The 27,801-nt window shown below is 42.2% G+C and overlaps 1 protein-coding gene across 1 annotated transcript in view; it reads left to right on the top strand.

Annotated features, from left to right (window-relative positions):
* FUCA2 (alpha-L-fucosidase 2) overlaps positions 1-27,474 on the top strand; it is a 47,664-nt gene extending 20,190 nt beyond the window's left edge. Inside the window, exons 2-7 of the mRNA XM_073575672.1 lie at positions 1,729-1,916; positions 4,819-5,158; positions 5,419-5,629; positions 17,638-17,828; positions 20,560-20,665; positions 24,282-27,474. Of these exons, the coding sequence (XP_073431773.1) occupies positions 1,729-1,916; positions 4,819-5,158; positions 5,419-5,629; positions 17,638-17,828; positions 20,560-20,665; positions 24,282-24,440 (1,195 nt within the window). The 3' untranslated portion in view covers positions 24,441-27,474. The remainder of the gene's footprint in view (positions 1-1,728; positions 1,917-4,818; positions 5,159-5,418; positions 5,630-17,637; positions 17,829-20,559; positions 20,666-24,281) is intronic.
* Positions 27,475-27,801: the final 327 nt, after the last annotated feature.

The raw sequence follows: 27,801 nt of genomic DNA, 5'->3' as shown, positions 1-27,801 counted from the left end.
TCAAGGAAATTACCGCGAGAATTCCGAATTCCATTCCGCGGGAAAATCGCATTTTAAATTCCCGCGATTTTCCCGCGGAAAAACTAGCATTTTGCAAGCGTAATTAGCTTGCAGAATGCTAGCGTTTTCCAAGCGATCTGGTGCATCGCTTGGATAACTGATTGACAGGTTGGTCACACTCGTCAAACATAGTGTTTGACTAGTGTGACCAACTTTTTACTACTGAGGTTGCCTATGCAGCATCAGTAGTAAAAGATAAAATGTAAAAAATATTGTTATTCTCACCTTCTGACGTCCCACGCAGCCTTCCCGCCTCTCTCCACGCTCCCGGTCCCAGTAATCCTTTGCGAAAATCACCACGATGACGTCCGTTCTCGCGGGATCGCAACGTCTCGCGAATGACCGCGAGACTTTGCGATCCCGCGAGAACGGATGCCATCGCGGTCATTTTCGCAAAGGATTACTGGGAGCATGGAGAGAGGCGGGAAGGCTGCGCGGGACGTCGGAAGGTGAGAATAACAATATTTATGCGGAAAGTAAGCAGAACAATGCATTCCTATGGGTGCGGGATTGCCGCGGTTCCGCTAAATTAATGAGCATGCTGCGTTTTTTACCGCGAAGCGATTCCGCCGCGGTAAAAAATGCAGCATTAGCACAGCATTGCGGAATCCCATAGGAATGCATGGGATGCTTATTTTTCGCGTCTTCGCGGCAAAATTGCGCGGTTAAAACCGCCGCGAAAACGCAAAAAAAAGCCACGTGTGAACTCAGCCTAAACCTTAGTTCCCTTCTTTATCACTCGGGTCTCATTTGGGATATTTGAATACTGAGGCATCTACTAACTTAGGCATTTAAGCCGAATGCCCCTAAGTAGGGTTTATACATAGACAAAAATTTTTTTTTTTTTTTTTGTTATATGCACTATGCACTTTTGTAGGCCTTCTGGCTGCTCTATATGCAGTACATAGTATTTACTCACTTATAAGTAATATAAAGCTATTTACTGGGTGTTATATGCACTATGCACTTTTGTAGGCCTTCTGGCTGCTCTATATGCCTGCATATGAACGTTATGCGTACAGTTTACTAATTTGTGATTAGTACATACAGTCTGGTTGTATTCATATCTCCAATGACCGTTCTTTTTTGCATTGACTGTCCCCATATTTTAAATGCATAAACGCATAAACGGATTGGTTGTATCTTTTTAAATTTTATTGAATAAAATTTGTATTTTTATGGCAATACGACTTCTTAATTTCCTCATAAGATGATTTCACATCGTAGAGTTGTCCATGAGTTTGATATTGATGGCCAATTCTTGGGATGGGTCAGCAGTATCAGATCTGTGGGGGCTTGATATGCTGTTTCAGGTCCACAGCAGCCAGGATTAAATAGTGTATGGAACTGAAACAGCACTGCTTCATACACTGAGTAGTGGCTGAGCTGCAGTACTTTTCCCCTACACAGCGTACAGAATTCTGGGGTACCACTCCTTACACAACCTGAAAACAGCTGCTCACTACGAGTCGAACCACTACTGATCTGATATCACTGACCTACACTAAGGATAAGCTACAAAACAATAAACACCTGGACACTCCCTTTCAATACATGCCAAATTCTGCATCTCATTACAATATAGTGGTAAAAGCTGATCCTAAGCTGATGATCCTAGCAGTACACTTTTAAAAACAAGTACAATTATCATTTATTCTTTATTTTTAGGTGGTATTGGCAAGGGCAAAAGTCAGAGCCGTATGTCAAATTTATGTCAAATAATTACCCCCCTGGTTTCCGCTATGAAGATTTTGGGCCTCAATTTACTGCTGAGTTCTATGACCCACTGCAATGGGCAAGCATTTTAAAAGAGTCAGGTGCCAAGTATGTTGTCCTCACCTCAAAACATCATGAAGGTAAATATTGGATGTTTTACTATTTTTGCATCAATTATGTGTTCAGTTTCCAATGCATTTTTGTCTACAGCAGTGGTCTCCAACCTTCCTGACCTTGAAAGCCACATTCATCTTATAGAGAGGGTCGTGAGCCACATTCAGCACTGAGAGGGTTGTGAGCCACATCCAGCTCCCACCCCCATCAAACTAGTGTCAACCAAAGCCCCCATTACAGGTATAATGATTTTCAAAGCTTTTCCACAGAAATCACTCCAAAGCAGTACACTGAGATCCAGGGGTTCCCACAATACCCCCATTCAGTATTCTCTCATCAAGGACTCCCAACACACTGTCACATCCAGCTTTGAGCACCACCTCTAACAGGTAGTACCATCCTCCAGCGTACCATACCCAAAACATCTCTAAACCCATAAGAACAGTAAATGTGCATCCAGATCGGCTCTTCTGTGCAGGGTTACTCAAAAATTCACCATTTTGAGATGTACTCTTCATACCTGTTTGCTAGATCTGGACCTAGTGCACCAAGCTAGCAGACAGTCGCGAGCCACAATTCATGGGACTGCGAGCCACATGTGGCTCCCGAGCTACAGGTTGGGGACCCCTGGTCTACAGGATATTATAGCAAAACGTGTGCAACACCTGCAGGTAAATTGGTGGTACCACATGCAGGGTCTATTGTACAGTGCTACACCTACTTGTGCAGCACCCAAATATATCCTTTAAGGCAAAGCTCACCTTCTCAATCCATTTTATTATTGTGCCAATGTAACTAAAATGAAAAATGAAACAATTTTGCTAGAGCTAGGGGACAAATGGAAGCGAGTATACTGCATAATCAGCTTAGGTCTACATAGAAGATGTTGACAAAAATTAGTAGGACACTTTGAATCAAGAGTGTTTTCAAAAGGGAATCTGTCAAATACTTAACCCCACCCTTCCCCTAATCATTAATATGACTGTAAGATTAAAGGATAAGCCAATCGATTCAGTCTAGAAGTGTACTGGGGCATCCTTCCCTGGTTGATTGACAGGTCAGTGGCTATCTACTACAGCAAACGGTCTGTCAATTAGCCAGGTTTAGAGTGCTGCTTAGTATGAAATACATTGGGAGGTTGAGAAGCACTTCCAGTCATAACTTAAAAACACGATTTTTAGCTGCTGGAGCAGTGATTTGTTGTCGTAAATGTATCGACTGGCTTATTTTCTTTGAGTCCATTGTGAGAAAAACGTAACACAGAGGTTTGTTGTATCTTCTAAAGGGTTATACGATCATATTCATGGTTTGGGGAGGGTAATAGTTTCTTATTGGTTCTCTTTAGGATGCATTGCATAGTTTTTAAAGGGGGGGTCTGAAGCATAATTTTATTTTAATTCTAAATCATTGCTGGCCTAATCTAATTTTTTTTCTAATATACTTTAATTGAAACGTCCCTACTAGTGATGAGCGAGTATACTCGCTACTCGAGATTTCCTGAGCATGCTCGGGTGATCTCCAAGTATTTGGCGTGCTCGGAAAATTCGTTTCTGTCGCCATAGCTGCATGATATGCGGCTGCTAGCCAGCCTGAATACATGTGTGGATTGCCTGTTTGTTAGGAAATTCCCACATATATTCAGGCTGTCTAGCGGTCGCACATCATTCAGCTACGGGGACAGAAACTAAATCTCCAACACATCCAAATACTCGGAGATCACCCGAGCATGCTCGGGAAATCTTGAGTAACGAGTATACTCGCTCATCACTAGTCCATATCATTTCCTCACTACTTTAATTTTTTTTTACTACAACTTCCTCTTTGACTATTTTAGAATGTCGGTGCATGTTGAGATACTGATATGAGTCATCATCAGGGGGCAGAGGCTGTGGTCTCGCTACTGCAGTCTCTGCCCCATTCCTGAAACAAAATGTTATCTGTGACCTCCGTTTCAGGGGCTGCTCTACTATGTGCTGGTTGTTAATTCTGATGGCTGCTCAGTAGGATTTTGTCACTGCACTGTTCCTGTCAGTGCACAGTGACATTGCACTCTCTCGCTGGAACTGATCAGAAGTGACAAGTCAGCAACAGAGCGCATTGTGAGTAAGGAATAAGCAAGCATAGACCAGCGCCACCTCTATTGATTAAAATACAATTTAGTTTCAGACCATCTCTTTAAGGCCAGGTTCATACTGCGTTTGGCAGCCCGTTCAACGCATAGCGTTGACGGGCTGCGTTAACGCTATATAGCATAATGCGAACATGTTATGCTATACTTAGAACTACTTGTTCTAAGTATACCTACTATCGCAGATGATTCATCTGCGCTAGCGGTGATGGAGCCTCAGACGCTGCAGGCAGCTTCCGAGGCTCCGTCACTGAATGACGGCACATCGCGAACGCATGCCGCTTTATGCGCCCGATAATGGGGGTTAATGGCAGCAGTAGCGAAATTTGTTACACCGCGTTATGCCGCGGTGTAACGCAGTCCGTCTAACGGACTGCCATAACACAGTGTGACCCCGGCCTAAGGCTACTTAAATGTGGAGCTTCTCTATGCAGTTCAGCAAGTCATTCTGTAGCAGTAGTTTGATCCCAATCCATTAGTGTACTTTTTATGTAACCAATACGTGCAACAAAATGTACATGTGTGGGATGCTGATTACTGCAGATACAAAGGGTGATATCCATGATGGAAGTCATGATGGAAGTTCAGCAAGTCATTCTGTAGCAGTAGTTTGATCCCAATCCATTAGTGTACTTTTTATGTAACCAATACGTGCAACAAAATGTACATGTGTGGGATGCTGATTACTGCAGATACAAAGGGTGAAATCCATGATGGAAGTTTGTGACAAATCAACAACATATTAGATCATGCTCCATATGTAACACACTTCAGTAATCAGTATTTTTTTTTTTTAAAAGGTTACACCCTATGGGGCTCCAAATTCTCTTGGAACTGGAACTCCATGGATGTGGGATCAAAGCGTGACCTTGTTGGTGAGCTGGCAGATGCCATCCGGCAGAATACCGATTTGCACTTTGGACTTTACCACTCTCTTTTTGAGTGGTTCAACCCTCTTTTTCTGACTGATAAGCAGAATGCTTTTCAAACACGTTTTTTTCCAGCTAGTAAATCGTTGCCTGAATTATATGAAATTGTAATAAAATATAAGCCAGAAATTGTTTGGTCTGATGGAGATGGTGAAGCCCCAAGTACCTACTGGAACAGCACTGACTTTCTGGCTTGGCTCTACAATGAAAGGCAAGTTGAGTCTTTTATAGTCCGTTTAAAGATTTCAGTGAAATTTGTTAGACATGTTATTATCCTTGCTGGTCCCAATGCATGGACAGGCTTTGTTGCTAAGGTAAAGGTTATTCTGTATTCTCCAATAATGGTACTGAAATACAAGGAAATAGCCAAAAAACTTTTAAAAGAAACATCATAGTTAGTTTTATATTGTTTATTGCTGTGTTAATCTATTGAAATTTCATGCATATCCTTATATCTTTCACCCATTTCAGCCCAGTAAAAGATGTCGTAGTAACTAACGACCGATGGGGAACTGGCTGTATGTGCAAGCATGGTGGTTTTTATACATGTAGTGACCGCTATAACCCTGGACACCTACTACCTCACAAATGGGAGAACTGTATGACTATTGACAAACGCTCCTGGGGTTATCGGAGGAATGCATTAATATCTGAATTACTGACAATTGAAGAACTAGTACAGGTAGGCTTAAATCTAAATAAATGCAAAAATTTTACATGATTGCCAGGCAAGTAAACGTTATGGGTAAATGCACACTTAAGGTACTGTCACACTTAGCGATGCACAGCGATCCCGACCAGCGATATGACGCTAGTGAGCTGCCACACAGGCAGATCTCACCAGCGACATCGCTGGGAACGGGGGTCGCTACTTACCTGTCACACTAGGCGATCCTGACGTCCTCCCGCCTGGCTCCACGCTCGTCTCTCCACAGGAAGCGCCGCAGGAAGCTGACGACGAGAAACGGTCCAGGACGTTCTCGCGCGATCAGCGATAACCAGCGGGGGAGCGGGTCGGAGGTAAGTATCAGACACAGCGATATCGCTAGCAATATCGCTATAACGTCACAAGTTATAGCGATATTGCTAGCGATATCGCTAAGTGTGACAGTACCTTTACTGTGTTTAAATGTAGTATTAAGCTGAATATTATAGTACCAGCTAAGTAGATGAGATATTAAAACTCTGATCTACGCCTTAGGAAAATTTCCATACGTAAATTGACCTACGGTACAGATTTGCAATGCGTACAGTTAAATCTATGGTAAAACTGCAACAAAATGTGCATGTACCGTAAAGGAGCAGTCCTAAGGCGAAAATAAATGTTATCTAAATTTCTATCTATTTGGTGCCACAATCTAAGCCATTTTCGTATGTACTTGCTTTCAAAATTCCCTACCGTTCACTTATTACATTAACTGTGGGTATATATTTTTTTTGCTTCCTGTCTGATGACGATTCGTTTGAGAGCTCCCAGTGCATCCTGGGATTCTCAAACGATGCATCATCAGCGTAGGGGGTGGAAGCTATGGTCACTGCCACAGCCCGTGAAACGAAGTGTCATCAGTGAAAGGGGCGGACTTGGTCCCTGAACTGTGTGACACAGTGACACCCTCCGCTCTATTGTCTGCTCAGCTATGCTGTAATGATCTGGCAAGACAGCGCTGTGACTATACCTGGCAGAGACCAGTGATGTCAACTGTGGGGGATGATCTCCTGCACGCCAGGTATAATGACACCGATGTGGTCGCCTTTGGACCACCCCTTTAAGGCCTCATTCAGTTGTCTGTTTCTCACGTACATATTCTGTTTCTCACATACGTATTCTATCTATTTTTCAGGAATAGAAGATGTAGCCATTACAATCAATTGTATTGTTCACATGTCTTTATTTTGGGGGGGGGGCATGTGTCCAAACAGTAGTTTTATCACTACATGTATGGTATTGCTGTGTTCAGGAAAAAATGCTTGACAAGTTGGGGCATACATTTTCTCCTGTTATCCCTTGTTAAATTGAAATTTGGGGCTAAAACATCGTTTTAGTAAAAAAAAAGCAATTTTTCCTTTTCCACTTACTAATGTAATAAACTTTCATGAAGCACCTTTGAGTCCAAAAAGGTCACTACACCTCCTGGATGAATTTCTTTTTAGGGTGTATTTTCCTAAGTGGGCTGTTTCTCCTGTTTTGGCACTTTGGGGCATCTGTGAGTCAGATATGGCATCCACAATCAATTCCAGCCAAAATTACACTCCAAAAGTCAAATAGCACTACTTCCCTTTAAAGGGAACCTGTCAGCAAGATTGTGCACAGCAACCTACATACAGTGTCAGATTGGCTCCGTTATACTGATTAAAATGATTCCTTGATTGATGAAATCCGTCTTGTTGTTGTTTAATCTTTATTTTCAGTTCTGAGTTAATATGCTTGTGCTTCGGGGTCCGGCCTGGAGGGGAGTTTGTGGTGGTCTGCTTAGGTATTGATAATGCAGACTGCTGACAGGTCACTGATCCCTCTGTTACCTGCCCAATAATGAATACCCGTACATACTGAAGAAAAAAACCTTCTGCAAGCAAGCACCAGCAGTTATTACTAGGACACTAAACATGCTATTATGCTGCAGCGCAGGTGCAGCGCCTACATATTTTTTTTTCTTCAGTATGTACAGGTAATAATTATGTTATCTATCGGGCAGGTCACTGAGAGGGATGAGTGACCTGTCACCAGTCTGCATTATGGATACCTAAGCAGGGCACCACATGAAGAACCCCGCTCCCCACAGGACACCGCGGGGAACGAGCATATTATTATCTAAAAACTGAAAATAAAGCTTAAAGGGAATCTGTCACCCCATTTTTGAAGTATCAGCTGCCGGCACCGCCATCAGTGGCTTATCTACAGCATTCTGTAATGCTGTAGATAAGCCCCCCATGTAACCTGAAAGAGAAGAAAAACGAGTTAGATTATACTCACCCGAGGGGCGGTCTGGTCTTGGTTCAATGGGTGTTGCGGTCCGGCTCCTCCCATCTTGTAGCGGTGACGTCCTCTTCTTTAATTCCCGTTGCGGTGTGGGGAGGTTGAGCTGGGTACGGTTCTGTCTGTGATAGGAGACAGAGAGATTGACAGCAGGTGTCATGTGGCAGTCTGCCCATCAGAGATCACTGGAGAGCACCGATGGCAGTGATTATGTAACTGTCATTTGAGTGTTACATAACTGCCAGAGGTCGAGATGACTCTGATTGGGCAGAGGTGACAGAGGGTGGGGCTACCTGGTCTGTCTGAATAAATACTGAGGTAAGCTTCCAGAAGCTTCAGTCAGCCAGGGGAGCTCACAGGTTAGGAGAGTCTGTCACACAAAGGAGACCCCTCAGAGACTTTTGACAGTGGAAACGGTCATGGGGGGTGACCCTATAGGGCATTGGTCACAGGCAGAGACGGCCTGTGAGGACCTGGATTATTGGTGGACTTTGTAAGGTGAAACGCCGTGGTGGATTGGCCTAGGGCAGCCACGGCGGATAGAGCCACGAAGTACGCCTGACGGAGAAAGTGTACAAGTGAAGGTACTCGGGCCTGTCTGCAGGAGGACAACAGTGTGAAACATCTGTCGTGGTTTTTTTCTGGTCGTCGTGAGGGCGGCCAATAAAAGCAAACCTGTTGAATACGATTCCTGCCTCTGTCTCGTGCCTGTCGACGCCAAGAAGCGGGTCACCCCCCATTCCTGTGAGTACAGCACACCTCCGCCGCCTATCTGCACTAACACCAGCAGCAGCACCACCACCCAATTGCCATTCCTCCCTCGCCACCGACCCTACAGCGGCTACAGCGCAGGTGTACTTTACCTGCCTCTCTGACCTGGTCCAGTGCCTGCGCACTGCAGTACTCGGCTCTGCCCTCAACAGGGCAGAGAAAGTACACCTGCGCAGGAGCCGCGGCAGAAGTAAGGAGGAGGACGTCATCGTTAGAAGATGGGAGGCGCCGGACCGCGACACCCATCGGACCAAGACAGGACCGCCCCCCCTGGGTGAGTATAATATAACTCGTTTTTCTTCTCTTTCAGGTTACAACGGGGGCTTATCTGCAGCATTACAGAATGCTGTAGATAAGCCCGATGGCAGTGTCGGCAGCTGATAGTCCAAAAATGGGGTGACAGATTCCCTTTAAACAACAACCACAACCCTGCTGTCTGTCAAAACAGTAATTTCTGACTACTTTGTATGGGTGTGTACACAATATGGGGTCCATAGTCAATTCCAGCCAAATTTTTTTTTTAAAATGACACTTTAAAAGTCAAATGGCCTGCCTTCCCTTCTGTGCCATGCCGTGTACCCAAACAATAGTTTCCAACCACTTATCGAGTATTACTGGGTTCAGGAGAAATTGTTTAATAAATCATTTGGTGTATTTCCTCGCGTTTGTGTAAATGAAGCTAAAGCAACATTTTAGGTGAATGTAACCTTTCATTTTTTCATTCCACTTTGCATTTATTTCTGTGAAGCGCTTGAAGGGTTAACAGACTTCCTGAATGCGGTTTTGAATACTTACTGGGGTGCAATTTTGAGGGTTTTCTGACATACAGGCCTCTCAAAGTCACTTTAAATCTTAATAAGCCTGTGAAAAATAGATTTTAGAAATTTTGTTTAAAAAAAAAAATGGCTGCTAAACTTTTAGCTGTTCTAACACCCTAGCTAAATAAAAAGATGTTTAAAAATTATATAAACTACACACAGTATTTGAACTGTAATCTGTAAACTAAGCTTTAAAATTCCTAATTTTTCCAAATTTTGCCAAATTTCCGATATTCTCATAAATGAAAAAAAATATCTGTGAATCACTGTTTGGATTGGGAGAAGCATATAGAAATAAATGCGAGACTAAAAAAATAAAGTAAAACATGAAAACATTTTTTAAAGGATAATTTAAAAATATTTTAATTATAAAGCCCATTTCCCAGTTCAAAAATAAAAATAATTCAACAGATTTTGTATTATGTCTGTAAAAAATTGATAATTTAAACTGTACATTAAAGGAGTTTTCCCATGAACAAAGTATGGTATATTTTATTCACTCCATCTTGGAATAATAAGTTCCACAATTGGATGTGTTTAAAAATATTGATTCAATGCTGAGATAATCAGATACCAGTGTCCCAGGGATATGGTCTGATCATACCACATCTCCTGGGCAGGGGAGGAAGCAAAAGAAGATACAGACTTTTACAGTATCTGATCACAGATGATTCCTTCTGTGAGGTAAAAGAATTTCGTTATCTGTTTTTAGACAATGTTTTACCTCAAAGAAAGAATAGTTCGTGATCTCATACTGTCCTGTCTGTATACTCTCGTTTCTTCCTCGGTCCAGGACCTCTGGTACAATCAGACCGTGTTCCTGCACGGTGAGACACAGCCATTACACAGTACACAGCAGGAGCACATTTATAAGATTATCTCAGCACAGGGACATTTTTTTAAAACACATCCAATTGTGGAACTCATTATTATTCCAAGATCTGTTGATTAAGATGAACTTTGTTCGTGGGGAAAACCCCTTTTAAATGCTAAAAAAAACCACCAGAACGGTCATTTATTCGGTCTCCCATGACAGCACGTCGAGAGAGGGGATCCGCCCTTCAGGGAAACGAAACACACAGACCTAAAAGGGTGGCACCTACAATTAGGTCCATATATATTTGGACAGAGACAACATTTTTCTAATTTTGGTTCTAGACATTACCACAATGAATTTTAAACAAAACAATTCAGATGCAGTTGAAGTTCAGACTTTCATTTGAGGGTATCCACATTAAAATTGGATGAAGGGTTTAGGAGTTTCAGCTCCTTAACATGCCACCCTGTTTTTAAAGGGACCAAAAGTAATTGGACAGATTGAATAATTGTAAATAAAATGTTCATTTCTAGTACTTGGTTGAAAACCCTTTGTTGGCAATGACTGCCTGAAGTCTTGAACTCATGGACATCACCAGACGCTGTGTTTCCTCCTTTTTGATGCTCTGCCAGGCCTTCACTGCGGTGGTTTTCAGTTGCTGTTTGTTTGTGGGCCTTTCTGTCTGAAGTTTAGTCTTTAACAAGTGAAATGCATGCTCAATTGGGTTGAGATCAGGTGACTGACTTGGCCATTCAAGAATATTCCACTTCTTTGCTTTAATATACTCCTGGGTTGCTTTGGCTTTATGTTTTGGGTCATTGTCCATCTGTAGTATGAAACGACGACCAATCAGTTTGGCTGCATTTGGCTGGATCTGAGCACACAGTATGGCTCTGAAAACCTCAAAATTCATTCGGCTGCTTCTGTCCTGTGTCACATCATCAATAAACACTAGTGACCCAGTGCCACTGGCAGCCATGCATGCCCAAGCCATCACACTACCTCCGCAGTATTTTACAGATGATGTGGTATGCTGTACCACGCCTTCGCCATACTTTTCTCTTTCCATCATTCTGGTAGAGGTTGATCTTGGTTTCATCTGTCCAAAGAATGTTCTTCCAGAACTGTGCTGGCTTTTTTATATGTTTTTTTTAGCAAAGTCCAGTCTAGCCTTTTTATTCTTGATGCTTATGAGTGGCTTTCACCGTGCAGTGAACCCTCTGTATTTACTTTCATGCAGTCTTCTCTTTATGGTAGATTTGGATATTGATACGCCTACCTCCTGGAGAGTGTTGTTCACTTGGTTAGCTGTTGTGAAAGGGTTTCTCTTCACCATGGAGATTATTCTGCGATCATCCACCACTGTTGTTTTCCGTGGGCGCCCAGGTCTTTTTGCATTGATGAGTTCACCAGTGCTTTCTTTCTTTCTCAGGATGTACCAAACTGTAGATTTTGCCACTCCTAATGTTGTAGCAATTTCTCGGATGGGTTTTTTCTGTTTTTGCAGCTTAAGAATGGCTTGTTTCACCTGCATGGAGAGCTCCTTTGTCCGCATGTTTCCTTCACAGCAAAATCTTCCAAATGCAAGCACCACACCTCAGATCAACTCCAGGCCTTTTATCTGCTTAATTGAGAATGACATTACGAAGGGATTGCCCACACCTGTCCATGAAATAGCCTTGGAGTCAATTGTCCAATTACTTTTGGTCCCTTTCAAAACAGGGTGGCACATGTTAAGGAGCTGAAACTCCTAAACCCTTCATCCAATTTTAATGTGGATACCCTCAAATGAAAGCTGAAAGTCTGAACTTCAACTGCATCTGAATTGTTTTGTTTAAAATTCATTGTGGTAATGTCTAGAGCCAAAATTAGAAATATATTGTCTCTGGCCAAATATATATGGACCTAACTGTATCTCCCGCATCATTTGGATTACAGAGCATGAGAGGACCTCCCAGTTGGTTTCCTGTCCCTGAAAGGTGAACCTCTTCAGACATACCTTTGGAAGAAGGTGGTAGATCGAAGATGTGCCCAGGCCCGGCAGGTCTACTCAGGCAGCGGGGGTCCCCTGCCTTGGCCTGTCTGGTGTGCTGGAAGCGCCACACTGCAGGGTGACTGTGACTCGCCCCCAGAGGCCGTGGGGTACTCGGTGCCAGGCCCGTTGATTTCAATGGGAGATGTCACAGTGGCGGTGACCCGGCCCGTGGCCTCAGGCGGTCAATGTAAAAGGGGTAGAGTGATGGGGATAAAGTTATTGAGATGATTTGTGACGCCACCTGTGGTTTCTGGTCAGTTTGACCAGCGCTGCAGGGTTGCTTCTCTGGAACAGATGGTGTGGTGCAACAATGATGTTGTAGCCCTCCACAGGTAGGGCTGTAGTCCCAGGGCAGAGTAGATGAGGTTAGCAATTGAGGAGATAGTGAGGAGAAGTAGATGGTGCAGTGTTAGGCACAGAGATGTAGCAGTGCTGAGTGGGTTGGTGCGGGAAGAAGGCAACTAGACAGATGAATGCAGTTCCAGTTCTTTTACTCACGTTCTTGGCACAGACAGGTGCCCGCTTCAATGCTGTGGTCTCCAGATCAGGGGCTCAGCCAACTCCCAGGCAGATGGAATTAACCTTTCCAGCTCTCTCTTTTGTGTGCCTGTTCTGAACGTCTCCTCACTAGCGCTTATACTGAACTACTTGTAGTTGTGTGTTAAACCCAAGTTCCTCCTCTCAGATGTTCCTTTGAACTCTACTCACATGACAAGTGACTGTAGCCTGCTTTGGGGACTCCATCCGTCATGTCCCGGCTCACACATGGGTTGCCACCGTGTTTTTGAGTCTTTTTTGGGAATAGAGTGGTCACAGCTCCTATTCCTCCGGTGTCTGCTGCTGGAACATTAGTTTCACAAACAGCCTCGGGGACCGGACCCCGGCCATGCGCTCCGAACTTGAGGAAGGGCTCTGCTCTGACCCTAGTCCTTAGTTCTCTTCTCGTTACGTTCCGCACTAATCTTTCTTCCTTCTGAAGAATCAGGCTTTCTATTGCTCTTTCCCGTGCCAGCAGCTCCAGGTCACATGAGTCTGCTGCAGCACCTCCTTCACTCCATCCCTCTCTGGGGAACTTCTCTCACCAACTGACCACTTCCTAACATTCTCCCGCTCTCTTGTGCCATCTAAGCTCCACCCACCTCCCAGCACTCTTCATGTTCCAAGCAGGGAGCCATGAAGGTTGCTCTGCTATACTACTGTGTTTGTGTGGTAGCAGGTGTTGAAGGCTGGTCAGGTGTTACCATCTTGCCTGGGGAGTGGAATACTACGCCTCAGGAGGAGGTGCAGTACCTCTGTGGCGACTGAACCCTCAGGGGCACCACAACTGCATGTGTAGGCGACAGCAGAAGAAGCAGCCTCCAGGGAGGATTGTGATCTTGGTGGTGGTCGATCGCCGCAGGTGCGGGTAAGTATGTGCTGCAGTGGTGTCCATCTCCTGGGGCTGGGCCGGGCTCACGGCGGTGTTTTCCTGGCGACTAGCCGGTGGTTCCTTGGCAGAGGGCTGTAATACGCGTCCGATCACCGGCGCATGTGCGGTGGCATCCGGGAAGCCCTGATGACGCGGCCGGGTCACGTCCTCGGTGACGCAGCCGCGGCGTGACCCGGTGATGAGGGGTCAGGGGCATGCGCAGTGGGTGGGCCTTGGTGACGCAGCCGGACGCGCTCCTATGATGTGGTCGGGGGTCGCTGGTAAAGATGGAGGCCGTGGCGGTGAGTCAGGGGGTGCGGTCCAGAGCGAGGGGCGTTGCATTGGAGCCAGAAACCGCTGGTGTGGTCGATTGTAGCAGGGGCTTGTCCGGATGTGGGGACGCCACACGCGGGCCGGGGGCGCGGACGTGGGGGGGTGCGCCCAGCGGCCTGCATGGTAACACCAGGCAGGCCACACGGAGATACTTCTTGCCCCGACCGGGAGCGGTACCAGAGGGGGAGTGGTTGGATCTATTGAAGGAGGCCATGGTGGGTGCTTCTAGGCCCATATACCAATATGGAGTCACCAGAGCAGCAGACGCCAATACGCATTAAAACGGTGGCCACTAAGGGACTTTATACTCATATTCCCTCATCACCGTTTTAAAATTGCAATTGGGAATAAGGAAATAGCGCCTCCTAGAGTCTGAAAATCTCCAGGGTCTCTACTTTGGGGTAGCTGAGACCCTGGAGAATATGATCAAAGCTGGATTTTCTGGTCCTCAATCACGTAAAAAAGTGTGCCTGCTAATAAAATTTCTCACTCTTCTGACATGATGAACACAGTTGGAAGTGTGGCCAAGTGCCATTTTATTGTAGCCCAGCGCTATTGACTGCACTCCACTTATCACAGGACCTGTAACCAGAAGCTGTACTGTTCACTTCCGGTATAATAGGTCCTGTGTTGTAAGGAGAACAAGCTGCAGAGGCCGGAGAAGGTAGACTAGACGAGTGGCGAGTACCTAGTGCAGCGTGAACAGGAGGAGCGGCATGTAAGGGTAGCGGCGTGGACAGGAGGAGTGATGTGTTCCAGTTGCAGCGAGTACAGGGAGCAGTGTGGGCCGGAGAAGCTACGACAGGAGCAGTGACAGGGCAGTGACGTTGCCCTTCGATCGCAGGATGTAGCAGCCTTTCATGAGTATTAGAGCTGCGGCGGTGAATTGAATATGATGGGGGGGGGCCATAGGGGGAAGCATTGGATATGACGTTGGGAGACATGGAATATGAGGGAGGACATGGACTATGAGGTGGGAAACATTGAATGTGGAGAGGAGGCATGGAATATGAGGAGGGGGGAGTCCATGCTGCTTGTCCTCAGGTCCACGCTGCGCCTCCTCCGGTCCATGCTGCTGCCATTATACTGTATGGTGCACTATATGGGGCCAATATACTGTAAGTTGCACAATGAGTGAGGAGGTCATTGTACTAAGTTATGATGTATACTCTTCCGTGACCCCCTCCGAATATTATTATTTTTTGGAGGTTGGTCAAATAATGTGTGAGCCTGCCCCATCCACTTCTATGGGAGTAATAATATAGTGGACAGAGCTTGGTCACATGTTATACCACTTCTCCCATAGAAGTAGATGGAGCGGGGTCACACATTTCACTGCTCAAGTGAATGGAGTGGTGTTATACATTAGATACGGCATATCTAATTCTGCCCTGTGTGATACACTCCTCTGAGCTCAATATCAAATCCCATCATGTGATACACTACACTGCACACTCTAGCTCAGGGCTCCCCAACTCCAGTCCTCAAGGCACACCAACAGGTCATGTTTTCAGGATTTCCTTAGTATTGCTCAGGTGATAATTGCTTCACCTATGCAATACAAAGGAAATCCTGAAAACATGATCTGTTGGTGGGCCTTGAGGACTGGAGTTGGGGAACCCTGCTCTAGCTAACCCCATCGTGTGATACTCTAAGCGTATCTAATTGAAACAAGTGATACATTCCACATATCTAACCCCAGCTTATGATACTACAAGCAGCACCAACCAACAGAATTGGTGCTGCCCGCGGTGACAGTCTACTTGTCAGTATCGCTGGCATTCACCAAAAAATTGGCTCTGCACTGTGATCCTGAACTTCATCCTTTATCCTTTTACAAACACCCCGAAGGAGAGGAGTGACATCACACATGTGGGTAGACTCCGCCCACATTTACTGCAGTCGTAATGTGAGCTAGTTATACACTAGGTTTTCATGGTAAATTTCAGCAGCTGCTTTCTCTAGTGGTTAAAAGTGGAAATATCAAACCTTTTTAAATTATTTTTCATATTTTACTTCATTAAATGCAAATGATATTTTAAAACAAATTAAACTTTAACACTTTACTCTTTTTTAATTGTTGAGAAAATTTTTTTTTTTTGAAGGCACAATCCCTTTTAAGGTCAAAATTATCTCCATCAGTAAGGGGTTAGTATCAAGCCTGTTGGTTGTTAGTTGTTACCTTAGCTGTATGTTTGTGAACTTTGGCTATCGTTTACATCCAAATCCATCATAAGCAGACACCATGACTCGGTGCTGGATCCATTACAGAACGGACACAGGCAGCGTCCTCTGGACTCCATTGACTTACATTGGTCCATCTAGTTCCGCCACTGGCTTTGTGGCTTTGATTGGAAAAATAGCAATGTATGCAGCTCTATTCTTTCTTAAAAGCATTACTAAAAACAAGAATAAAGACCTCCTTAAAGGGTGTCTGTCAGACCAAAATGACAGGATAAAGCACATGGGGGGGGGGATATAGCCCCTTTTACCTTTACTGTTCTAATTGTGGCCTCTATTCTACACTGAAGTTTAGTTAGATGCGATAATTAAGGTGCTTGGTACAACCTTGGCGTAGTCAAGAGGCTCAGTGCACCTTCCTGCCCACTGCCATTACATGCCCCACCTCCATGACTGGTGATTGATAGCCCTGGCTTGACATGTGACTCAAGTAAAAAAAAAAAAAAAAAATTTTTGTACAAATGTCTGAATGTTTTTTTCCACCAATTACATAAAAAATGCATGTTTGATATTGTCTTAATTAGAGTTGAGCGACTTTGGTCGGATCGGGTTTCATGAAACAAAATTTGAGTCGGATGAAACTGGTCTGACTAGGGCAAAAAAAGTCAGAGTTTCCTCAGAAACCCGACCTCAAAGCAACGCAATGGGGAATAAAAGTCGGCATTGAGTGGATGAATGTCATCCACTCAGTGCCGACTTTTATTCCCCATTGACTTGCATTGGGGTCGGGTTTCGGACGAAACTCCGACTTTTTTTTGCCCTAGTCGGACCAGTTTCATCCGACTCAAATTTTGTTTCATGAAACCCGATCCGACCAAAGTCGCTCAACTCTAGTCTTAATCATACTGACCTGGACAATCGTATTTCCATGTCATTTTTACCACTGAATGAACAATGAAAAACCATAACCCAAAAAAACTAAATATTGTTGAATTGTATTTTTTCGCAATTTCACTTCACTTTAAATTCTTTCCCGTTTTCCATTACACCATATGCTAAAATGAATAGTGTCATTCAAAAAGTACAACTAGTCCCACAAAAATTAAGCCCTCATATACCTTTGTAAGAGGGAAAAATTAAAGCTTTTGGAAGAAGGGGAGGGAATAATAGTTTGATCCTGAAGGGGTTGAGGACCAGTTTATACTGAAGATGTTTTAATTCCAGTGGAAATTATTTTTAAAAGTTGCTGTTATATGGTTTTAAGAGGGTTTAGAGGTTTTGGATTGTTGCTTTTGTCCGTGCGTTATATGTATGGATAAGTACGGTAATCACTTGCTACTTGCATTTTAACAGGAGTTAGTTGAAACTGTATCCTGTGGTGGTAACCTACTGATGAATATTGGACCCACTCATGATGGTCGCATTCCTGTAGTATTTGAAGAGCGTTTATTACAGATGGGAAAATGGCTAAAAGTGAATGGTGAGGCTATCTATAGTACAAAGCCTTGGAGAGCTCAGAATGATTCGATTACATCGGGAGTTTGGTAAGAGTCATGGTTATTAAACAACTTTGATTTAGCTCACCATAATCCATCTTTATCAAATTGTATTGTGCTCTTTTAGTCATCAAACACTTTGTGCCATGGAATCTGGAGTATAAAGGTTCCTTTTTTCTTTTGTTCTTAGATAAGCTTCAACACTTTTCTGAAAGTGATCAGAGCTTAGCAAGTGAGACATGGTTAGATTTTCATAATTTACACTACAAAGTGGCGTAGTCTCAAGAGACTAAGAACGTGCCAAATTTATGAAGAGGCATGTGTCTTAATGAATCTGGCGGATCTTAGTCCAGGAGAATTTGTACCAAGATTATAATAGTATCAGATTTCATGAATTCCCTCCATAGTATTTTTTGCTGTTTGGCCACTGGAGTAATCCTGCACTTCAGTTGTAATAATGAGATTTTATATATCTGCAGTCTTCTCTACAACTGTTTTTTTTTCCATTATTGTCCATAGGGAAAAATAGCTGTATTAAAACCCCAAGTAGAAACCATGGCCATTGTACTGAGATTCAATTCCGCAAGTTTTCTTGTCACTTGCTGATTACTACAGGCCAGCTGTTAGTCGAAACTTAAATACATAGGGCCCAAATCAATATTGCATTTACACCTTTTTTTAACCTAGCTAAATTTTGCCACATTCAAGTCCAAAAAAGTTTCACAAAAATAAAGATAATTTTATGCATTAATTATGTGCACTGTTTTGTAACATCCCCTTTTCTTGTGCAAGTTTTGTAAAATCCAGGAAAACCCTTTTTATTTTTTTTTTCTTATTATTTATAGCATTGCCACTGTAATTTTAGAAATATTGAAGGGGTTTTCCCATAAACATGATTAACAAAAGACAGATCCAACAGTGGGAACCACTGCGATGCAATTTATGTATTTTTCTATCACAAATCAGTATTTAAACAGGGTATCAGTTAGCAGAATATTCCTGTCTGTTTCACTGGGTGAACTTGCCTGTATGCGGGTCAACAGCCAAGCCTTGCATCACCTCCTTCAGGTTGTTCTTAGTTAGGCACACTCCCGTTTTGATTCTAAGAACAGTGCAGTTAGGGATCCTGACAGTGTATATTGCCAGTGTTGATCCTCCCCTTTTGATCCTATGAATTATGCAGCCATTACTCTTAACACTTTAAAAACCTTGGTTAGACTATACGAGGCCTCCTTCATACATCAGTGTTTCCAGTACCTGTGGTTTTCACTGGAGACATTTACACATGCCCACCGATTATAATCTATGGGGCTTCGCACATGACTGTATGTCCTACATGTGGACATGTCAGTTTTTTTCCAACAGCACGGATGTCAATATGTCCTGCACATGGAAAGCAAAGCGTGTCATCTTTGTGCTATCCGTGTTACACGTACCGTAATAGAATGGAGAATAGAAATGTTAAATGTTTAGTTGTTAGATGTGCAACAATGGATGGGATCGTCTTGGGAACTTAGGGACATGGAGCCCCCGGGCCATGAGTTTGGGACCCCAACTCTAGGATGTCCAGTGCTCTGGTTGCAGATATCTAGAACGTCTTTTTAGGACCGCTATCAGCTCTTCTGACATCCTGAGGAATGCATCAATAGTTTATTTTGCTAGCACAAATTCTCCTGATTCTGATCTTATGAAAAGTACAGGCAATTCACTTGATTATCCGAGGAGAGTGTGTACATCAGTTCAGAACGGGTAATGTATAATTTCTATACATGCTCCCCAGGATGACAGGCATTCTGACTGCAATGTTCACTATATGAAAAGAGAGAATTGGTGTTGGCAATAACACTGTGTGCTAACTAGGCAAATGGGAATGCTGTTGGAGAGCTTGGCATGCGCATACGCAAGCTATGTGCATTCAAGTGAGGAGCTGGCTGTCCATGATTGTATGCTCTGGTCAAGAGGCTTCCATGTAGTCTGCTATTAGAAGGCCACGTTATTGTTGGACTGAACTATAGCTGTGCTCAAAAGTTTACATATCCTGGAAGAATTTTTGCTTTTTTTCAAAGAATATGAATGATAACACCAAAACTTTTTCTCCACTCATGGCTAGTGGTTGGGTGAAGCCACTTATTGTCAAACTACTGTTTTTTTCTCCTTTTAAATCATGACAATCCAAATGACCCTGAACAAAAGTTTACATACTCCATTTCTTAATACCATGTATTGCCAGCTCTAACATCAATGACAGCTTGAAGTCGTTTGAGGTAGTTGTGGATGAGGTTATTTTCTCAGATGGTAAAGCTGCCCACTCTTCTTGGTAAAAAGCCTCCAGTTCCTGTAAATTCCTGGACTGTCTAGCATGAACTGCGTGCTTGAGATCTCCCCAGCCTTGTGAATCCTCAAGTTGCGCACACTGTGAGGATTCTCCAGCGACTGCTGCAGCGGACATGAGACAGCAAGTATATGGTTTGCATACATGTACTGTCTAGATGGGCATGGCCTCACTCATTGCAAGTGTATTGAGCAAAACCAGACAGTCTAGTTGAAATGTGGCCGAAAGTATGCAATTCGCATATTTGTGGTGGCATTACTGTCTGTCCCCAGCTCCTGCATCCAAGAATCCTCACAGTACATGCAATGTGAGGATTCACAAGTCTGCGGTCACATAGAATGACTTGTACCCTATGGCTGGACAACCCCTTTAACTTCATTACATATATTTTGTATAGAAAGGTATTATGTTTTGAAAATCCCCATTAATGCAGTGTTTACTCAACAGGTATACATATAGATCTCAAGAGCAATCTGTGTATGCTATATTTCTGGAGTGGCCCACAAATTGGAAAATAATCCTTGGAGAACCCATACCTGGTGGTAAGACAGAGGTCAGTTAAGTTTTTGGGTTATTAAATTTTTTTTTATTAGTGTTTGTGATGCAGACCACATCACACCTTTTTCTTTATAAGATCAAATATATCAAATGGTTTAGAAGTTAGAAATGCAAACTAACCAGACTGTGACATTGTAATAAGGATTATATTAAATTATATCCTCACATGATAAGACACATTTTATTTATAATTTGCCTATATTGCGGCTTTTTTTTGTGGCACTGTGTTTTGATATGGAGTGGGCTTGAATTTGCCACATTTTTTGGGGGCTTTCTAAATAAAAAAAACACACTAAATTTAGGGTTTGTTCTGACCAAATGCAAATATAGTAAATTATCCAGCTGGATTTTCAGATGAGATGATTTAAAAAAATCTCATGCACATGCTGTAGAGCAAATCCATAGCTTAAAAGGGTGGTCCAAAGGCAAAACATTTTTCTCCTAACTCCCTATTTAGTCCCATAATCTAAGCTATTTTCTAATCTACTTGCTTTAAAAATTTCCTACTATTCCTAAGAAAGGGCTAGTGTTTTTTTTTTTCCCTATGTCCGCGTCTGATGACTATTCATTTGAGTATCACCAGTGCATGTTGGGACACTCAAAGTATGATCGGGGTAGTGGAGGATACAGTCTGTGGTCACAGCAACAGCCTCTGCCCCATCCTTCAAATGAAGTGGCCGCAGTGACGCTCGTATCAGGTTGGTCCCTGCTCTGGGCCTGCTTCGTCTCCGCCAGTGCCCTGTGCAATGAGCGCGTCATGTGGTATTTTTGTCTGTACAGATGAATAGTAATAAGCCTGCAGAAGAGCGGTGTCACTATGCACAACAGAGACCGGAGATGTCACTTGTGAGGGTGGCACCAGTCCTGAACATCGGGCATAGTGACACCGCTCTGCTACCAGCTTTTTACTATTTATCTAAGCAGACAGCAGACCAGAAGCTGCGTTCATTGCATGGGGCACTGGGGGAGACTATGTATGGAGGGGGGAGACACTCAGGGACAGCAACACGCCTGAAACACGGATGTCACTGATGACGCTTTGTTTTAGGGAGGGGGCAGAGGCTGTTGCAGTGACCACAAACTCTACCAAGTTTATTGACTCTTCAGGCGCTTCACAGGAACTGATGCAATCTGGAAAGAAAAACAAAACATTTTAACTTTTTTTTCACAAGTTTTAGTTTTTGAACCCAATTTTTTTTATTTTCACAAGTGTACCAGAAGTAAATGGACCCAGAAATTTGTTGTGCCATTTCTACTGACCACCCCTTCTCAATTACTATATGTCCCCCATGGAAAATAACAGCCTGTAGCCACCTTTTGGTACAGCAGTTTCACCTCTTTTAGACTTCAGTAACACCTGGAAGAAGAGAGAACTGGTACTGCTCTCATTTCCTATGGATATTAGTTTTGTCTGAAGGAGGTGAAAGTGATGTGGCTGCTGCAGGGATCGTGTGACATAACGTCATGTGAGCCTTGGGAGACCATAGTTGTCTGAACTAGAGGTTAGTATAGCTGCAGTTGCTTTACATGGGGGAGGATATAGTGATGGAGAAGGGGTTTTACGAGTAGTGGACAGTCCCTTTTAAGGAGACTGAGCAGTGAATAAACTACACTTTGTTGAGAATGCCAATGTGTACAAAGGACACACAGAAATGGAGAAATTTGATGGAGCAGTTAGCACATAAAATTGGGTATAACTTGTGACAACCAGTTACACTTGTTTCTGTGGGTTCTTTTTAACCTCCATGTCCTAGAAAACTGAAAGCTATAATTTGATAGTGTCCTAATACTTCTTTATTGTTTGTGAAGTAGTTATCAAATACGCTTATACTAATGTCCCTCCTGCTATGGCAGTTTTAAAGAGACTATATGTAATACTGTAACTCTGCACAATAATGGGGCATACCCATTCAGAGGATATGCCAAAAAAGTGTGGTAGGTTATACCACTAGTAGAAAAGACATTTTATTAAAACAAACATTTTATTTCATACATCATAAAAATAGTACTCAATAATAATCCAAAACAGGGATGTATAGATGCAAAACGGTAGCTGCCAACAGCAGGATCACTCAAAGACAAAACTATGGGATAGACCTATAATGATTGAGTGCATCAGATATATATTCTCATTCAAAAAGAGGTTACAAAAAACTCTATCTTATCTTAGGCAACTGTGCACTTAAACAAGGTAAATAATCATCCCAAAGAAGGTAAAGTGTCAATAGGATGCCAAACATAAGGCTATCTGAAAAAGCTGCTGTACAAAATGTATATATCCTCCTTATTAGATGTCAAAAAATGCACAAAAACAAAATTCACATGGCTAAAAAAAAATAATCAAATAATAAGAAATATTTTAAAGTGCAACGTGCAAAAAATTCTAAGTTCTTGATATGGACAATTAGACCTCCATGCAAATAATTAAAGTGGTCAAAAATATTACCATGTAGCAACACATCCAGAGCCCTAAATAAGAATTACAAAGGCAATAAAATCTCTAAATAAACATTTTAAAATAATTCAAAAATATTGCCATGTGACAATAATTTTAAAGCCATAGATAAAATGACTAAAGTTCACAAGTGTGTAGACAGAGAGTTCCTTATTTGCACATTTGACACTCTCCGTCTACACACTTGTGAACTTTAGTCATTTTATCTATGGCTTTAAAATTATTGTGGTCACATGGCAATATTTTTGAATTATTTTAAAATGTTTATTTAGAGATTTTATTGCCTTTGTAATTCTTATTTAGGGCTCTGGATATATGTGTTGCCACATGGTAATATTTTTGACCACTTTAATTATTTGCATGGAGGTCTAAGTGTCCATATCAAGAACTTATAATTTTTATGCACTTTAAAATTTTCCTTATTATTTATTTTTTAGCCATGTGAATTTTGTTTTTGTGCATTTTTGGACATCTAATAGGAGGATATATACATTTTGTACAGCAGCTTTTTCAGATAGCCTTATATTTGGCATCCTAGTAATACTTTACCTTCTTTGGGATGATTATTTACCTTGTTTATATGCACAGTTGCCTAAGATAAGATAAAGAGTTTTTTGTAACCTCTTTCTGATGCACTCAATCATTATATGTCTATCCCATAGTTTTGTCTTTGAGTGATTCTGCTGTTGGCAGCTACCGTTTTGCATCTATACATCCCTGTTTTGGATTATTATTATGAGTACTATTTTTATGATGTATGAAAAAATGTTTCTCTTAATAAAATGTCTTTTCTACTAATAGTATAAACGTCCCCTCTTTTTTGATTGAATACAAAAAAGTGTGGTAGTTGTGGGACCCATCACTGGGAAATGCATCCATCTCCAGAATGGTGCCCCGTCATGCATATGTTAGTGGAGAGGTAGAGTTATAATTCCAATACAAATGATTAGAGAGAGTTATACATATATGTGAATTCCCCTCCTTTCTGAACAATGGTAGGAGTTCTAATAAGTTTAGCAGTTATGACTTGAATACCCCTTTAATATAATACACCTATTTAATTTCTTGTTGTATATTTTTCACCAATACAGTTTGACTTGTCCCTAATAAGAATAGTATTAGAATTGTGTGATGAAAATCCTATGATCTGTTTTAGGTTCAGCTGGTTGGATATGAAGGAAAACTAACGTGGTTGCCATTGGGAGAGAAAGGAATGATTGTATCCCTGCCAGCACTTGGCCCTTCACAAATGGCAGTCCAATGGGGCTGGGCAATGAAGATTACTAACCTGAATGAAGCCGTTAACATCACCTAGGCACCAGATAAAGGGTGGATTTATGTAATTGTTTGTGAATCTCAATTCTGTAGGGCGTTAGATACTTATTGGATTTGTATTGCGGTTCTGTACAACTCTGATCTTGTAAGGACCAGCACCACACCTAAGAGTCTGCACAAGTTGTATAGAACCTATACTGTATTTTATTTTTAAATAACCTACATAGGTAAAATTATGCTACTCAGACCTATTCTGCAAATGACTGGCTCCCCTAATCAAGTGGTAGAATACATAAAAGTCCTGACCTTTTGGTTGTAATGGCCATTATGTTGCTTTATGGATTTTTAACAATGGCACAGCTAATCAAGTCTGCTTTTATTTTACGAATAACTTCTACTAAATGAGAGCTGGCATCTTATTGCTATGAGCAAATACTCAATTTGTGTACCAGTTTACATGTCCCCGATATCTGTCTCCATTTTTGCACATAATGTTACAGATATTGAAACAGTGTGTACATTTTTGACAGGTACAGAACATTAATGTTATTGCTTGGCTAGAATTAGGTTAAAGTCTCTTCGCAGCTGTATATTAATTGTGGCTAATATTGCAGCTCAGCGACATTGAAATGAAGGGGGATAAGCTGCTATATTTTTCAACCCACAGACAGGTGTGTGCAGGATAAGAAAAACCACAACCATTTCATATTAAAAACAATATTAAGATTTGCGAGTCCTCAGTGGTTGATACCTTTTAATGGCTAACTGAATTATTAACCACTGAGGATTCTCAAATCCTAATATTTTTCTATCTACTGGATAACACAGTAAAAAGATACGTATTTTTCCTGCTACATATACACACACACACACACACACACACACACACACACACACACACACACACACACACACACAGAGTGTGTACGGAAAGTATTCCGACCCCTTTAAATTTTTCACTCTTTCATTGCAGTCATTTGGTAAATTAAAAAAAGTACATTTTTTTCTCAATGTACACTCTGCACCCCATCTTGACAGAAAAAAATGCTGTCCATTTCCTTGTGAGGGTGTGTGCATACGTTGCGATTCTGCTGTGTTGTACAGTACCTTTATTTTCTATGGAAAATGAAAACCGCAGTGCACATGCTGCGGCTTTTTCCGCACGGATTTGCTGCAGTTTTAAATGCGCAGCATGTCACTTCTTTGTGCGGAATCCACAGCGGTTTGACACCTGCTCCATTGTACAGGTGTCAAACCGCAGGCTAATCCGCAGATAAAACGCAGGTCTTTTGACCTGCAGGTTTACCTGCGGATTTTTCAAAATCTGCGCAGAAAAATCCGCAGCAGAATCCACAACATGTGCACACACCCTGATCCTCCTTGAGATGGTTCTACTTCTTCTTTTGAGTCCAGCTGTGTTTAATTAAATTGATAGGACTTGATTTGTAAAGGCACACACCTGTCTAGATAAGACCTCACAGCGCATGTCAGACCAAATGAGAATCATGAGGTCAAAGGAACTGGCCAAGGAGCTCAGAGACAGAATTGTGGCAAGGCACAGATCTGGCCAAGGTTCCTAAGAGCACAGTGGCCTCCATAATCCTTAAATGGAAGACGTTTGGGATCACCAGAAGTCTTCCTAGACCTGGCCGTCCAGCCAAATTGAGCAATCGTGGGAGAAGAGCCTTGGTGAGAGAGGTAAAGAAGAACCCAAAGATCACAGTGGCTGAGCTCCACAAGATGCAGTAGGGAGATGGGAAAAAGTTCCACAAAGTCAACTATCACTGCAGCTCTCCAACGGTCGGGCCTTTATGGCAGATTGGCCAGACGGGAGCCTCTCCTCATTGCAAGACGTATTACAGTCCGCATAGAGTTTGCTAAAAAACAAACACACACATGAAGGACTCCCAGACTATGAGAAATAAGATTCTCTTGTCTGATGAGACGAAGATAGAATTTTTTAGTGATAATTCTAAGCGGTATGTGTGGATAAAACCAGGCACTGCTCATCACCTGTCTAATACAATCCCAAAAGTGAAACATGGTGGTGGCAGCATCATGCTATTGGGGTGTTTTTCAGCAGTAGGGACAGGATGACTGGTTACAATTGAAGGAAACATGAATGTGGCCAAGTACAGAGACATCCTGGTTGAAACCTCTTCCAGAGTGCTCTGGCTGAAGGTTCACCTTCCAATAAGACAATGACCCTAAACACATAGCTAAAATGAAAAAGGAGTGGCTTCAGAAAAACTCTGTGACCATTCTTGACTGGCCCAGCCACAGACCTGACCTAAACCCAATTGAGCATCTCTGGAGAGACCTGAAAATGGCTGTCCACCAACATTCACCATCCAACCTGATGGAACTGAAGAGGATCTGCAAGGAAGAATGGCAGAGGATCACCAAATCCAGGTGTGAAAAACTTGTTGCATCATTCCCAAGAAGACTCATGGCTGTACTAACTCAAAAGGGTGCTTCTACCCAATACTGAGAAAATGGTATGAATAATTATGACCATGTGATTTCAGTTTTTATTTTTTAATAAATTTGCAAAAATTTCTACATTTGATTTTTTTTTTAGTCAAGATGGGGTGCAGAGTGTACATTAATGAGAAAAAAAATGACCTTTTTTGAATTTACCAAATGGCTGCTATGAAACAGAGTGAAAAATTTAAAGGGGTCTGAATACTTTCCGAACCCACTGTGTGTATATACAGTATATGTATGTGTATACATATACAAATATATATCACGTCAGGGCTTCTCTAGGTTGGGATCCAATTCAGTAATATTTAAGAATTACACTAAGATTTTTCAATGTGTATATCTGTATTTAGGTGTAGTCATAATCTATTACTCTGATCAAATAAAAGGGATGTTGGGAATGGATTTCCAAAATATGTATATTAGATTGTATTAATGTTTCACTTGTGAAAGCTGGAATAACTTTATAAAATTATAATATATTTAATTGTTTAAGTCGAGGACTATTTTGTTTTTTTAATAAATGAAAAGTACTGTTGTATTTCTAATTCATTTGCTAACTGGATATTAAAAACAATTGTTTGTAAAGACTGGCATGGTATATATTTTCTTAATCTCGAACGCTGTGCCACTTCCAAAGCAATTGAAAGGCATAATAGGGCCAATTCATAAGTGTTTTCTGGTGTAAAGATTCTTCACGTGTAGCAAAATTTATTTGCAACTCAGACGATGTGCAAAAATTCTGACATTCAGCATCTTCAAGCTTTGCCAAAATGACAGAAAACGGTTGGGACTGTGCGTGGCTATGCCTGCCTAATACATTAAAATTTGCACCACTTTACTGCCAAAATCTATGCCGCTATTGTACTGAAGTCCCTGATGGGAGTACATTTCTGGCAGAGGCACATGGCATTTGC

Source organism: Dendrobates tinctorius, unplaced genomic scaffold (genome assembly GCF_039654945.1).
Source record: "Dendrobates tinctorius isolate UK_male_01 unplaced genomic scaffold, ASM3965494v1 ptg000046l, whole genome shotgun sequence".
In the NCBI taxonomy this organism is placed as follows: Eukaryota; Metazoa; Chordata; class Amphibia; order Anura; family Dendrobatidae; genus Dendrobates; species Dendrobates tinctorius.
The sequence above is the reverse complement of the archived record's forward strand: the minus strand, read 5'-3'. Positions and strand labels throughout refer to the sequence as shown.